The following is a 15,213-nucleotide window of genomic DNA, read 5'->3' as shown; positions in this document are numbered from 1 at the left end:
TGGATTGGAGATCACCATGTTAGAGGAACTTGTTATTTGCCTCTCACTTATTGGGAGACTGATTTGTGTCAAAGTTTAACTATATTGTTCACGCCAAGTTTGTTCAAGATTACTATTGAGCAGAATGATAAATTTTGCCAAAATTTGTTGACGCCTTTCCAATCACGAGAAGGTTTTGTGGAAATTTATTTTTGGTGTCACTGATGAAAACAAAGATTTAGCTAAAACTTGTTGTGAGGTTTCCACTTGCAAGGTTTTTTAGCCAAAACTGGTTTTGGCTGTCCCTGAGTAGTATGATAGATTATGTGAAAACTTATTTTAAGCTTTTTCTAACATCGATGTGGTTCAATTGAAACTTTTCTAGTTGTAATGTGGTTTCGTAAAAAAAAAAAAAAATTGTAAAAGAAAAACGTGATGGATTTAGGCCAAATTCATTATGGCTTTTTCTAACTATGAGGAGGTTTAGCCAAAACTTGATATGGTGCCATTGAACAACATGACAAATTGTGTTGAAACTTATTGCAAGCTTTTCCAATTGTGAGGTAATTTCTTGCCCATGAATTTATTCAGAGGTCAAAGTTCTCAAAGAACTCCAATACTTGGAAGAATTTTGCCCCTACTCATTTGAAGTTTAGAATTTTGAAGATGGTTTTTCACCTTGCAAGTTGCTTGAATCTTAGGTTTGAAGGACAAACCACTAGATTTTCTAGAAACTTGAAATTTTTAAAGGAGATTTTCCCCCAAGTTTCCTTGAAACTTGGATTTTTTATTTAAGGAGAACTTTTTGCCTTGTTATGCTTGAAGCTTAAAAAAGTTATGAAGGAGATTTGTTCCCAAGTTTCTTTGAAGCTTGCATTTTGGTTCTAAAGACAACTTTGGTCTTTGTTTCCCTGAAGTGCGGTTAACCAATGCAACTGCTTCGGTTGTTCCCTTTTTTTTGGTAGATTGGTGATAATCAAGATCCATGGTTTGACTACCAATGGCTGCTTACATTTACTTTGAGTTTGATCCTCTGCTTCATCCTTGACGGTACCAAACTTTGAGATCCCTTCTTCTTCCACATGTTTATTTCTTCCTCTAGGCCAAAGTCTTTTGGGCTCCCTAGTCTTTAGAAGATAGTCTTTCTTATCGCTAGCTTTATTTGCTCTTAACTTGACTATCCTTTTTTCAAACGTTGAAAAACGGCCTTTTGGGTCGTTGAAACATTTTGCTTCTCTTCACAGCCACTCGGTGGCCGAGAATTTTTACATCTCCTAATCTTTGGAACACAATTTTTGTGACAGCAGAGTTGTTTGAGTGAGCTCCCATCACTTAGTTGTGTAAAGACTGAAAGACATGTTTATGAAATGCGAATTTGATCAAATGTCAAACCCCGAGATTTTGTGAAAAGAATCGCCATTCTTTTTATGTGTGCGCCTTTTAACAGACGCTAGGTGTATAGTCGCTACTTTCCCATAAATTCAAATAGGTTCTTGTACCTCAAATCCTATACCATGTCGATCATGCAAAATGATATACCATTTCTTTTCAATTCCTTTAGAGTTGGTGTTAATGTCAAACCGCTAATTGGGGTTGTTTCGTAAAATTTACCGTCAACAAAATTGCACCCAACTTTTGCCATAAGTCGATATATATTGGGGTTATATATTTCTTATGTACGAGTTGAAGGTAATGATTGAGACGGTTTGACATCACTTTGTTTAAACTCGATAATACTTAGACTTTTAACCTTGGAGAGTGGTATTGTGACCTTCCTCCCCAACATATTCCGTGATGGAATTTGTTACATGGCTCTGTCACACCTCATATCTATAGAGTTTTCATACCAAAGAACTTGAAATTGTAAAAAACACGAATGAGTTCCAGGTAAGGGTATGGTGGCTGCGCAATTGAAAGGAGGAATCTAGTTTTTTTTGTCCCCAGGTTTTTCAACTATTCAAATCGATCGTTCCAGATTCTTCGATTTCTTAATTTTCAGTTTCTCATTTCCATTGTTTTCGCGACAAGACAAGTATATTCTCCTCCCTTCCGTAAGCCAACGAAGGCCGAAAGTCACTGGGAAGACTTTTTTGTTTTTGCTAACAGGTGTCGAGGAAAAGGAATTTAAGATTAATGTTGGTTGTGGGTTGATTGGCTGTTCATGGCTTTTGGGACTGTTCAAGGAACCCAAGGCTGGCGTGTGGAGGAGATGCTCTCATCTCTCTCGTTTTCTTTGAACGCGCGTGCTGTTTCGTTAACTTTTCAAAGCTCGACTCTTCCTGCAATCCCCTCCCATTTGTATTATTAAATTCCCCCTTTTCTTCAATCTATTGCCCTTTCCTTTCACCTCCTCTTTTCTCCTCCTACATGATTGCGATAAAACCAGACCCGATCGTCTTTGTTGTCAAATCTCTGCTCTGGATGTCTGGTGTTGAACCGTTGCAAGGAGTAAAGAATCCTTTTGCTGAAATTTTGTTGTGCGACGATTGACCTCTTATGTGTTTTTCTTTGTGGGAGAGTAGTTTGAGACTTTCTGGGATCAGCCCGAGACTCTCGCCCTTTTTTTCACAACTCGTTACATATCGAAGGAGATCTCGTCCTCTCCCCAAACTTTTGAGAAGTTACGAGTCCGGAAACTTCCTAGTTCCCACGGTAAACATGACACCAGTAGGGAAACTTCCTCTCTCGTCTATTTCTTGACTGCCTCCATCTAGAAGCAGTTGCCGGAATATAGCCAGCGGAGCACGTCTAGAGATTCTGCAGGATTTTAAGAGAAAAACAACTTCAACTAAACGAGGATGAAGACAAATACTATGTCCGTAAGTAATCTATCTTTTTCTCTTAGAAATCATGAAGCAGCTAGCCGTTGTTTTTTAGATCCTAAATTTATGTGGGTTCTGTTTTGCAGAGGAGAAATCATGAATTTCACAGCTATTGATTGATAATTTTGATTCTTGGAGAATTATGCGGTCTCGTACCTCAATGAAATATATGTTCAAGTTAAAACTCTGAGGGAAATTCTCCAAACATGCCAATGGATCGATCCTATTCCTTAGAAGCTCGAGAATCAAAAGGAGTTCCGGTGGTTGCCATCGAGTGTTTTACTGGGAGCTCAAAAGCCGACGAGTGGAATGGCGAAATGCTCCAAACAGGTGACATAGTGGAGGAGCTCAAGATCGGCAATTCCCCACACATCCGATCACCGTTTAAGAACGGGAAAAGCGGAGTGCAGAAGCTACTCCACAGTTCCTTCAGAAGAAACGAGACATCGATAAAGGTTCGAGTCCGACGCGGTCGAGATGAGTTCGTGGAGCTGCAGGCCTGCATCGTGCCGTACGAATCCGCCGGCCGGAAACAGTATACTTTGCGGTCGATCCACGACCCCAACTACGCCTTTGGTCTTGTAGACCGAACTGAGGGCGAGTGCGTCGCTCTTCAAGGTACAACGACCCTTCCTCCCTAGTCTTTTTAGCATTTCCGCGTGTCGATCTGAATCCAGATTTTGATTTTTCTCCCAATTCCTCTGCTGGCCCGTTGGCTAGCATTTGGTGTCTCGGCAGCGTTTACAGTTTGAGCTTGGGCTATTCAATGTTTCCTACCTGTTCTTCTTCGTTTTTTAGGTAATGGCAAGATATATTCAGTCGATAATCTAAGATTCTATAGTATCAAAATAATTTGTAAAACCATGGATGAGGTTTAGGGTTTAGACTTGAGGTTCTAAGATCTGTCCCTTGGGGACGGCTCCCTTCGACTGTAATTTTGTAAGATAATAGTCTTTTTCGCTGTTGGTGGAGAGCATTTATTCCTAGAAGCTTTTTGCAAAAAGATTCCAGAGTTAAGCAAGCTCGATTAGCTGTTATAAAAAGTCCAATATTGCTCCAACCTAAAAGGGGTCGTTCTTGGGGGCCAGGTCTCTCCGTTGACATGACTCTCAAGGGGTCGGTGGCCGCCTCAACGCCATGATGAGCTACTGCGCTCTGGAATGAAGAGGTTGTCGGTAGACTAAGGGAAAGGGCGGCTTACCATCTACACCACTACCTCTGTCGTCGCCGTCCATCTACATCACTACCATCATCTTTTCTGTGTACCTTTCACACCTGATCGTATCGTCTGTAATGATACAGTAAAAAGCTAATCAAACAGACTTTTCTTATTTTTGTTATGATGTGGATTCTACTTAGTCATTTTTTGTTTGGATTGAAAATAATAGGTTCAAGGAGTTCCAGGGTCGTTTGCGCTCTTAGCAAAGCGCAGCTTCACGATGGCTACGTATCATATCCATGGGAGAAGAAGATGAAGGAGATGTTACCCGTCCCTAACTCAAGTTGCTTCCTTTCCCTGCTATTCCTTCCAAAGGCGTCCCATGGAGTTGCCTACCGATATAATGACCTGGAGGATACTTTGGCAAGGGCAAACGCTTGGCTTGATGCATCTCAAGCGTCCGGCGTGCCCATCATCTTCATGAACATACAGACAGACGCCCTACTTACCAAGGTGAGCTCATTGGGCCCTTACCTTATCAACCAGAAGTTTCCATTCTTATGCCTCGAGGATAGATTTTGGACTAATCTCTGAGCTGTTCATAATATAAACTGATAAACCTTTCAAGTCTCAATCTTTACATTTCAAAGAAAATGGAAGTACACATCTTCTAGTATAGGGTAAAACACACGGAGAGAATGAATACTTGAAAAGGATGAATACGACACATTTCTCCATTTGATTAAAATTAATTTGTCTAGGTTTAATATGAGAATTAAAATTTACTTCAAACATGTGGAGGTAACTGGATTTGTTAATTCCTTTTTCTTTTCAGATATCATGGGTGAATCTTGGGAAATAACTGAACTGTGGATTCATGGATTCATTTCACTAAATATTCTAATTTCCCCTAATTTTATTATGGGTCTGTATGATTGGAGGAGTACTAGCCTCATTGCTAACATTTAGATATATCACCATTTGAACAATTTATTTTTGTGTTGCAGATATCAGGAGAAACAGCGTCTGCGACCGTCAATGCAGGATCCCTGTCTGATCTCTCCAACCTGGCGAATGCAAGTCTTTATGGCTTCGAAGATTATCACGGAGTTGACATTGGAGTTGTGAGAGCTGTTCGTCTCTGGTACGCCCCCGTTGCTGGAGAAATTCCCATAGAGATCAAAGTAAAGGAAAGCGATTCAAGGCTTGGTTTCGCCATTAGTCGAACCGAAGAGGTATTTTCTGGCAATCTAAAATGCGGAAAGAAAAAAAATGATAAAGAGGCCACTATCAAGATTAGATCATAACCATATTTGAAATAACTTTCTAGCATGCATTTTGGAATTCCTCAGGGGTTTATCTACATATCTTCTGTAAAAGATGACGACGACGATGAAGCTGCTTCATCTCGATCTGGTCTGGGTGAATTGTACAGAGAAGCAGTACGATCGTCCAAGCTCTTGATAATCTCTCGAGTCTCTAACGAAAAGGTTCTTCCATGGATGGTTTCTCCCACAGGTGCCATACGATGCTATGACACCGTCTCCCTCAGCCAAAAGCTCTCGCTACACAGACATGCTCTCCGGCCAATACATCTCCACATTCTCATGTGGGACAGGGGTATCGCTGCCCACAACGAAGTGATTACGAGAAGTCAGGCTCCTTCACTTGTGCCCACGAGTGTAATACCGATGGCTCAGACAACGGAATATTCAACCGTCGGCAGGGGTGTGGTTGATGAAAGCAGGCCTAGACTCGACCGAGATACTGCAGGGCAGATGTCTTTCAGGTTTCATGAGTTTTCACAGGGAAGTAACTGGGTCTGAGTGATTTCAGCCGATGAGAACACATGGAGCAATTTCATGTACAGATATCCGTTTTAAAGGTTCTTGTTTCTACAGTTGTTGGCTGATGGCTTTTGGGTTCGAGAACCAGTATGATCGGATTTGGACTGGTCCAACTAATTGAATCGGGTTCGATTGGACCTACTCCTTCCACTGGAACCTGAAAATGGGTAAAAATCAAGTAGATTAGCCAAAGTGTTACATGTTTGTTCATATTGAGTTTGGTTGAGAGTCTCAAATGCTTTGTGCTAAATTATGTACCTTCACGTGTTTTGTATTTCTATGAAGGGCAAATACTAAGTTCTAATTTTGTATAGGTAAACAAACTAGGATTGTATTAAGTGAATTCAAATCTCTCATTGAATTACCATAGCCAACTAGACATTTATTTCTAATGTCTAGAACAAAAGTCAAGGATGGGAATGAATAAACCATAGAACTTAGCTTGGTGTCAAATCAAATTCTCAAGTGTATCTCCTTATGAACCTTGATTGATTCAATTGCCATGAGATGTCATCCTGAAGATCTTAGTAAAGAGCCGGAATATAAGTGCCTTGATTCTACAATGTAGGTTAGCTTAACATAAATGTCTTTCATGAGCTTCACCAAGTTTTAGTGACTCATTAGTCTCCACTATTTAGGTGAAACTAATGAGAAAGTCAGTTTATTTTGCTTGTACCAAGCAAATTTAGGGGGGGTTAGTCTCCCAAATGGATTTTTGAAGTTCAAGTTCATGTCTTATGTTAGTCATGTACATGAAGATCATCTTCGCATTTAGTGTTAGTGTTGACGACTTCATGTGCACTGGAAAACAGTTTCCAATATTAGTGCCCTAATATGAGAAAAACATAAACAATTAAGAGAATCCCTAAACCCTTACAATACACTTAATTACAACATAATCCTTAAACCTCAAATTAGGTAAAACAACCATTATTACATGAATAAGTTATTTAATGTATAATTAAATATATTAATATATATATATATATATATTAATTGAATTAGATATTTTATTGTGCATTAATATGATAATTACATGAGCCAATGAAATATGCACATGATTAATTATAAATAATAAATAAATAACGTTATAAATAACAAAAATGAAAGTAATACGTCGAGTTATTAATTTATTAATAACATATGATATACTTTAACCTAAAAATAAATATTTTAAGAGAAAAAATTGATCTAATCATAACTTTAACACATTATATATTTGTACATAATATATTTTATGTATTATTAATTAATAATATATTATCAAAAAATTTAAAACCATTGGTTTAATTAACTATAGCAATCGGATAATTATGCCAAAATAATTTATCAAATATTTATTTTAACAATATTTTAATTATGACTATTAAATCACTATTTTAATATAATAATTATAAAATAAATATATTAAATAAATAAAAATAATTATTTTTATAAATTAATGATTTTTATGACGATAATTTAATTTTCCTAACTTAAGAAAAATTAAACCATCGTCGTCTTCCTCAGCAGCGAGCCAGTAATTTTCCTAACTTAAGAAAAATTAAACCATCGTCGTCTTCCTCAGCGACGAGCCAGCGGGCAACGCCGACAGAGGCGGCACTCCGACGGTACACTGAGAGGGAGGCCGAGAAGCTCTACAATAGATGTTCGACCTCCTGTGCTCCGCCACGAAGGTCGAGAGGGAGAGGAGAGGGAGGACTCTCTCTCTGTGTAGCTATGAAAGACTCTCTTTTCCCACTTACGATTCTAAGTTGAAATACCAACTTTTTGACTTCATGTATCAGAATAACCTTGAAAGGGTATCTCAATCTAGACCATGTCAATTGTGAGGTCAAAATAAATTTGAGCTACTCACATTCTAGTTTTGAGGAATATTAAATACTCGATTGTCTAATTCAAAAAGTTCACCCAAGTGATCATAGTCCATATTCTCAAACTAATTAGAAAATTCAAAAGACATATAATCAAATAAGGAATCATCAAGGAGATCTAACTCATCTAAGTAGTCATCAATTGGAAGATCAGAGCTAGAACCACCTTTGTCATTTGAAGAGGGTTTATTAATTTTCATTTCATTTTGATTATTCTCCACTACAATTTCTTATTTCCTATGTCATCTCTATGTTTTCTTGTTTTTTACCCTTTGAAGATTATTTTGTCATCTTTTTCATAAGCTAAATCCACATGTTTGTATACAATTTTTTTCTTTTTCTTTTTTGTGGTAAAAACATGTTCAAGTTATTACATAAGTCCGAACCCAGGAAACAAGAGTCACAAGTTCCGCTTCGCGTGTTGTGAGAGGAAAACGCGAAAAGTCGGTGGAAACCTCCTCTGCACGGATAGCGATCCGCGTCCGTCTTCTTTTACACATCGCTACCGTTCCTATCTCGATCTCGGTTTTTAATCGAGCGGCCCGAGATTCGCTCTCCTGACGAAATTCAAATTAACCCGCCTTCTTTTGTTTATAAATGTTCGCAAGAGCTGGCGCTATTGCATTGCGAAAGATCGTCTCCGTTCGCAAGAGCATTTGCCTTTGAAACTTGAAAGCACCTTTGTAGGAGATCCGATGGCTCGTACTAAGCAGACAGCGAGAAAGTCGACTGGAGGTAAGGCTCCACGGAAGCAGCTGGCGACTAAGGCCGCTCGTAAGTCGGCTCCGGCGACCGGCGGTGTTAAGAAGCCACATCGTTTCAGGCCCGGTACAGTGGCTCTCAGGGAGATCAGGAAATACCAGAAGAGCACGGAGCTCCTCATCAGGAAGCTTCCCTTCCAGCGCCTGGTTCGTGAGATTGCTCAGGATTTCAAGACTGACCTGAGGTTCCAAAGTAGCGCAGTGGCAGCTTTGCAGGAGGCCGCTGAAGCCTATCTCGTTGGACTATTTGAGGACACCAATTTGTGTGCAATCCATGCCAAGAGGGTTACAATAATGCCCAAAGATATCCAGCTTGCTCGTAGGATCCGTGGCGAGAGGGCTTAAGCAGTCTTTTAGTTGGCTTTCTTGTTCTTCTTGATGTATCTCGTGTTTGTTTCCCACAGCTTTCTCTAGTGTTGACATAGTTTCTGTAAATTGTCTTTTGAATTTTGCAATCTAATACCAAAACTTGTTTCCCATTGTTCTATCATGATTTTTCATTCTTTACGTTTTTAAAATTGCTTTAACGTTTTCCTTTGTTTGCAAAGCTAAAATTGCGGTATAGACGAGTCCTTCCAAGATAATGCCAAATAAAGAGGATTTCTGACAACGTTCCTAAAGTTCGCAAATTCCTTGGTTTATGATAGCATTGGGGCCTCTATTGTTTATGTGGAAGGTATTCTACTTGGTGCACTTGATGAATTACACTAGTTTGCCTAGCGTGTTGCTCAGTTGACCACTACATCCTTCTGCTCAACATATGTAACTCAGCTTACACTTCTTATTGCTACCCTTACCAGTTCTGGTATGTTAGCTTTACACATGCGACCCTCATCCACCTAGGTTTTTGACTTAGGATCCACTAATATGTTAGGCATATCACCCTTATTTACTAATTTTTGTTGGAAGATGGGCCCAAACCCACATGACCAAGAAAGACCGACACATCCAAGTGTGTTAGAAGATAGGTTCACGATCCACAGATCATGGAGAATGCCCATAGGTCCATATAGTGATGGTAGGATGGTAAATAAAAAGTCATCTTATAGAGATGACATTGATATAATTAGTTTGAGTTTTAGGGGTATAATTATAATATTATAGTTTTATTAATTTATAAATTAAGCTTCAGGGGAAGGTTAGGACTCAAGTCCATAACCCTTTTTCTTCCTTTTGTTTTCTCCCAATGGGTGTTTCTCTTTTTCTCCATGAGCTAAATCCATGAAGTCCTGAAAATCAACAAAGGAGTCTTCAATTGTTAAACAAGTGATACTCAATGATTGGTCAATGTCTTTAGTTTAGGGAGTGGACAATATTTTCCTCTCTCTACTCATGTCACCTCAATTTGTATTTTTTGTACCTAACTTCCCGCTTAATTTATTGTTAATGTTGATTTTAGAGACTCCATGGATTTAACTTATGGAAAAAAAGGGAGAGAGACCCCATTGGGAGAAAACCAGAGGAAGAAGAGGTTATGGATTTGATGTCCTAACCCTCTCCCTGAAACTCTATTTATAGATTGATGAAACTACTGTATTAAAATAATACCCTTGAACTTAGGGTTTAAGCTTTAGAGTTTTAACCCTGAAACTTTAATCTAATTACATAAATGCAATTTCTATGAGATGACACTTTATTTACCATCCTGCCATCATTGTATGTGGGCCTATGAGTCTTCTCCTTGATCTGTGAGCTTGAGCCCATCTTCCAACACACTTGGATATGTGGGCCTTCCTTGGTTGTGTGGGCTTGGGCCCTATCTAACAACACTCCCCCTCAAGCTGCGGGTGAGAGAACATTATGAACTCCTAGCTTGCTGTAAATGATGTATAATTTTTTTTTTATTATATAAAATGCCAATCCTCCATACCTTATAACACTCCCCCTTACACTGGTGCTCTCGTTCATGAGGTCTAGCTGACATAAAAAAAAATGAGAGTAGCATCACTTCAAGTCTTATGACATTGCTCTTTAATCCAGTCAAATAATTTATGCTAGATGTTAAAAAAACTCCTATCTTCTGTAGGTAGTGCTACTCCTATTAATGTAGGTAGTGGGTCTATACATTGAAGGGTAAAAAAAAAACTCCTCCATCACTATGTCCCTCCATAGGACAACATCTCTCAAGCGGGAGGAGTAATAAAAGACATTAATGGGGGGAAATAAAATGATATGTTGTAATAAACTCATCCATCATGGTGTCCCAATTCGGGTACCAACACTAATGATGTCCCAACCATAATATTTTTTAAAGTAAAAAATAAATGATGGTGTCCAAATCCGGGCACCGACTCTCATAGTGTCCCAACTGCAATATTTTTGAGAGTCAAATAAATTATGGTATGAGGAAAGATATTGAAATCACCTCACCTTCAATAATAACATCTCATCCAAAGAGACACAATAGCAGCAATTGTAATGGTCTTGGGCCTATATAACACGAACCAAAATAATCTTTGTAAAATTGACCCATAAAATAATCTAAGGCAAATAATATGTTGACCAAGGAATAATCTATCAATTGTTCAAAATAATAATCGAGCCAGAGAAAAATTTACCGAGTTGCGCCGAAATATGTATAAAACTTGGGCACATATACTGAGGCAAAAAATAAGTGGGCTAAGTCAGATTGACCCGGATTGAGTTGACTCAGTCTGAGATGGTCCGAGTTAACTCGGAATACTGGTTGCTGGTTTGACATGGAAACGCGACCGGTCTAAGTTGGACCGGATCGGGCGCGGGCTACGTTGAACCCACACTGGTTCATTCTGGTTTCCTAACTTAGGAAACATATAATTTTTCTACAGTGTCTTCTTCCTAGCACCGAAGAGATTGGAAAACCAGAGATGCAGATATGTATAATCGCGGTAATCAGAAAGTTTTCAAAAATAACCTGCGAAGGATCAACAATATCCAAAAATAAAAGATCTGCCAAAATAACTCGGATGAACCAGCAGATTTAATAGGCAACAACAGTGGAGAAGGCAACAATTCCTTCTTCTTCCTCTCGGCGTCGAACAGTGCGCTGGTGTTGCTGTTGAAGCGACGTCCAAATATGGAAATGCAGAGGAAGGAAACTTTTCGAGAGTGTACCAAGGATATCCTGTTGTCGACGCCAATGAAGAAGATCCTTCATGCTGTTGAAGGCAACAATCGACAATGAAGAAAGTTAGTTCTCTGTTGCTGGAAAGACGTCAACTCTGTTTGGAACTTGGTCAGAGTTGTTATTGACAGAGAAGGAGACCGATCGCAAAACTGGTTGGCGACAACAATCTTTCAACTAGAGGAAAATATACATGTCCCAGACGATGGCTTCTGTTTGGAGATGTTGCTCAACAGAATAACAGAGAGTTGAGACGCCAAAACTCGCTCAAGGCTGCTCTCTGGCTTCGGTGAATTTTCTCCTTTGGACCAAACAGAGAGCAATCGAGACCTTCTGAAAATAAACGGAGTGTCGTCGGATGGCAACCTTCCAGACAACAACAAAAAAATAATTTTTCATCTCTGCACGAGAAACAGAACCTAAGTCATCTTCTTCCCCCACGTCTGCATTCTAGAAGCTAAACAGAGGGTAAGGCATTCCCAGACGATGGCTTCTGTTTGGAGATGTTGCTCAACAGAACAACAGAGAGTTGAGACGCCAAAACTCGCTCAAGGCTGCTCTCTGGCTTCGGTGCATTTTCTCCTTTGGACCAGACAGAGAGCAATCGGGACCTTCTGAAAATAAACGGAGAGTCGTCGGATGGCAACCTTCCAGACAACAACAAAAAAATAATTTTTCATCTCTGCACGAGAAACAGAACCTAAGTCATCTTCTTCCCCCACGTCTGCATTCTAGAAGCTAAATAGAGGGTAAGGCATTCCACGACAAACCAACATGAAGCGGTTTATCGAGGTGATGATCAGGAAGTAGTAGTTTAAAAACACTAACGGCAGATTAAGGAGGGAAAAAAATTGACCTCGATCTCATCAGGCTCTAGTAGGAAACAAACTGAAGAAAGAAAACCAGTACCATTAAAATAAAAACACGAATTTCACTAAGAAAACTAATTTATTTCTGGAATCTTGAAAAACCATACTCCAAGTCTTGAAAATCAAAGCTCTAATACCATGTTGATTTTCAGGACTCCATGGATTTAGCTCATGGAGAAAAAGGGAGAGAGAGCCATTGGGAGAAAACCAAAGGAAGAAGAAGTTATGAACTTGGATCTCCTAACCCTCCCCCATAAGCTATATTTATAGATTAATAATACTACTATATTACAATAATACCCCTAAACTTAGGGTTTAGGGTTTAGGGTTTTGACCCTTGAACTTTAATCTAATTATATCAATGTCATCTTTATGAGATGACACTTTATTTACCATCCTACCATCATTGTATGTGGGCCTATGGGCCATCTCCTTGATATGTCGGCCTTGAGCCTATCTTCCAACACACTTGGTCTTATGGGCTTAGGACCATCTTCCAACACACTTGGATATGTAGGCCTTCCTTGGTCATGTGAGCTTGGGCCCTATCTTCCAACAGTTAATAAATCAACTTACAAAATCTATGAATTATTCACTAACATTTTATCCATTTCATTATGTGTTTTAGGATCCCAAGAAGAGGAGAATGATTAGTTCTGTGCATGAGAGAGGCAAATTATATCACCTGGAAGACCATTCACAACCTCCTTCACATGCTTTTCATGTTGTAGTTTTGACCTTCTAGTGGCACCTATAGTTAGGACATCCTTCCCCTACAAAGTCGGTTCAACTATTTCTTGATTTTCCTTCAAGTCTATCATTTTAATATGACTCATGTCAATTGGGCAAAATTCATCGAACTACGTTTCTTTTAAGACAAACAAAGAGTAGTAGTTTGTTTGAGGTTGTTCATTCAAAAGTATGGGAGCCTTGTCTTGTTTCCAAAATCTTTTGTTATATTTATTATATTTCATTTATTGATAACTTTAATCCTACTACCTGGATGTATCTCCTACGGGAGAAATCTAAAGTATTTGATATATTTAAAAACTTTTACAATGAAATCAAAACTTAGTTTGATGTTTTTTTTTTCGTACTTTTAGCATTGACAACGGTTTAAAATTTATGAGTAAATTTTTGATAATTTCTGTTAGAGTAGTGGCATCATTCATTAGTCGTCATGTGTATTTACTCCATAATATAATGGAGTAGCTAAATATAAAAACCGTAATCTCTTAGAAGTTTCATGAACAACTTTTATTCTTATGAATATTCCCAAGTCGTATTGGAGTGAGTGTACTCACTGCTTGTGTGTAGACTCACTACTTGTTTTCTTATCAACATGATGCCCTCATTAGCTTTTGGGGTAAAATTCCTATGCAAGTGTTGATTACATCTACTATTTTGTTTTTTCTATCCCCTCACGTTTTGCCTGTCTGTTTTACCTATGTATTTGGTTCTTCTTCAAATAGTCTATCTCCTCGTGCAATCAAATGTATTTGTATCTATTGATGTGATATTTTTTGAAGATGTTCTTTTCTTTTCTTCATTTCCTACGGATGTTATTCTGCATTTCACAAGTCCAAAAATTGTTGCTCCTATTCTTGTGGAGGATGTTCATAGTCCCTCATAGGCTACTTATGCAGAAAAACCCTTGCAAGTGTATCAACGAAGGCGTGCCACTAAGTACCAAGCCCAACTTCTTTCTCTCCTGCCCACTACAGAATCCTCTTCACATGAAGATCCAAAGATAACTGATCTACACTTGCTATTCAAAAAGTATTTTGTAAGTCTACTCAATATCTATGTCTAATTATGTATCTTTTGATTATTTATCTAAATTGTACAAACAATTTCCTTTGTCCTTGTCTTCTTGCATTATTTCTTCTTTTGTGTAGGATGTTCTCTTATCTCTTCAGCGGAAACAAGGTATGGATGTTGAAATGGAGGGTATTTGTGACAAAGGTACATAGGGTTTTCTTGATATGCCTTCCAGAGCTACAATTGTTAGGTGACACTAAGTATACATTGAAGTATAGAGAAGATGGTTCCATTTAGAAATATAAAGCTAAGTTGGTTGCCAAAGGATACACGCTAGCCTATGACATTAACGTTTTTTAGACTTTCTCACCAGTAGCTAGTCTGACATCGATTCGTATTCTAGTGTCTATTGCAACTAACTATGGTTGCTCACTCTTTCAACTAGATATTAAAACTGATTTCTTGTATGGTGACTTAAAAGAAGAGGTCTATATGAAACAACCTACTGGGCATGTTAGTCAAAGGGAGACTAGAAAGGTGTGTAGACTTAAGAAGTCTATATATGGCCTTAAAAAGAGCCCTAGGGCTTCGTTTGAGAAGTTCAATGAGGTATTGGATTCTCCCGAAGCCATTATGATCAATCTCTTTGTTATGAAGCTGACATACCAGATTGTAGTATTACTAGTGTATGTAGGTGATATTGTTTTATTAGGAAGTGATATAATGGGCATTGATGAGGTAAATGAGTACCTTGTTAACATTCTAAGATCAAAGATATAAGTTCGTTAAAATATTTCCTTGGAATTGAAGTTTGCTAGAAGCAAGGTAGACCTTGTATTTACACAAAAGAAGTATACTACAAATATGTTATAAGAATATAGCCTCTTAGGTGAAAAACTAGTGGAGAGACATGGAGTTGGTTATGACCTCCATGATGAAAGTAATTATGAACTTGAGTACAAAGCAATATATGGGGAAACTAATTTATGCCACACTTACTCATTCTGATATGTTTTTTTTATTAGTGTGCTTAGCCAA

At 38.4% G+C, this 15,213-nt stretch overlaps 2 protein-coding genes across 3 annotated transcripts; both read left to right on the top strand.

Moving 5' to 3' along the window:
- The first annotated feature begins 2,060 nt into the window (after positions 1-2,060).
- LOC137942135 (uncharacterized) lies at positions 2,061-6,118 on the top strand. Of its 2 annotated transcripts, none has more exons than XM_068787829.1 (5): positions 2,061-2,794; positions 2,888-3,419; positions 4,190-4,473; positions 4,968-5,195; positions 5,313-6,118. In XM_068787829.1, exons 2-5 carry the CDS (start codon positions 3,008-3,010, stop codon positions 5,784-5,786), a joined length of 1,398 nt encoding a protein of 465 aa, XP_068643930.1. In that variant the 5' UTR covers positions 2,061-2,794; positions 2,888-3,007; the 3' UTR covers positions 5,787-6,118. The 2 variants fall into 2 exon arrangements, with proteins under 2 accessions (XP_068643930.1, XP_068643929.1); XM_068787828.1 differs by having other exon boundaries at positions 2,061-2,798.
- A 2,199-nt stretch (positions 6,119-8,317) lies between these two features.
- LOC137941098 (histone H3.2) lies at positions 8,318-8,929 on the top strand. Its single transcript, XM_068786350.1, has one exon. It carries the CDS (start codon positions 8,377-8,379, stop codon positions 8,785-8,787), a length of 411 nt encoding a protein of 136 aa, XP_068642451.1. The 5' UTR covers positions 8,318-8,376; the 3' UTR covers positions 8,788-8,929.
- Positions 8,930-15,213: the final 6,284 nt, after the last annotated feature.

The sequence above is a fragment of the Aristolochia californica genome, unplaced genomic scaffold, assembly GCF_029961685.1.
Source record: "Aristolochia californica isolate CCGP_79_NKW_82.1479 unplaced genomic scaffold, dmAriCali1.0.hap1 SCAF_9, whole genome shotgun sequence".
Classification (NCBI taxonomy): domain Eukaryota; kingdom Viridiplantae; phylum Streptophyta; class Magnoliopsida; order Piperales; family Aristolochiaceae; genus Aristolochia; species Aristolochia californica.
Note: the sequence above shows the minus strand (reverse complement) of the source record. Positions and strands in the feature narration are given on the sequence as shown.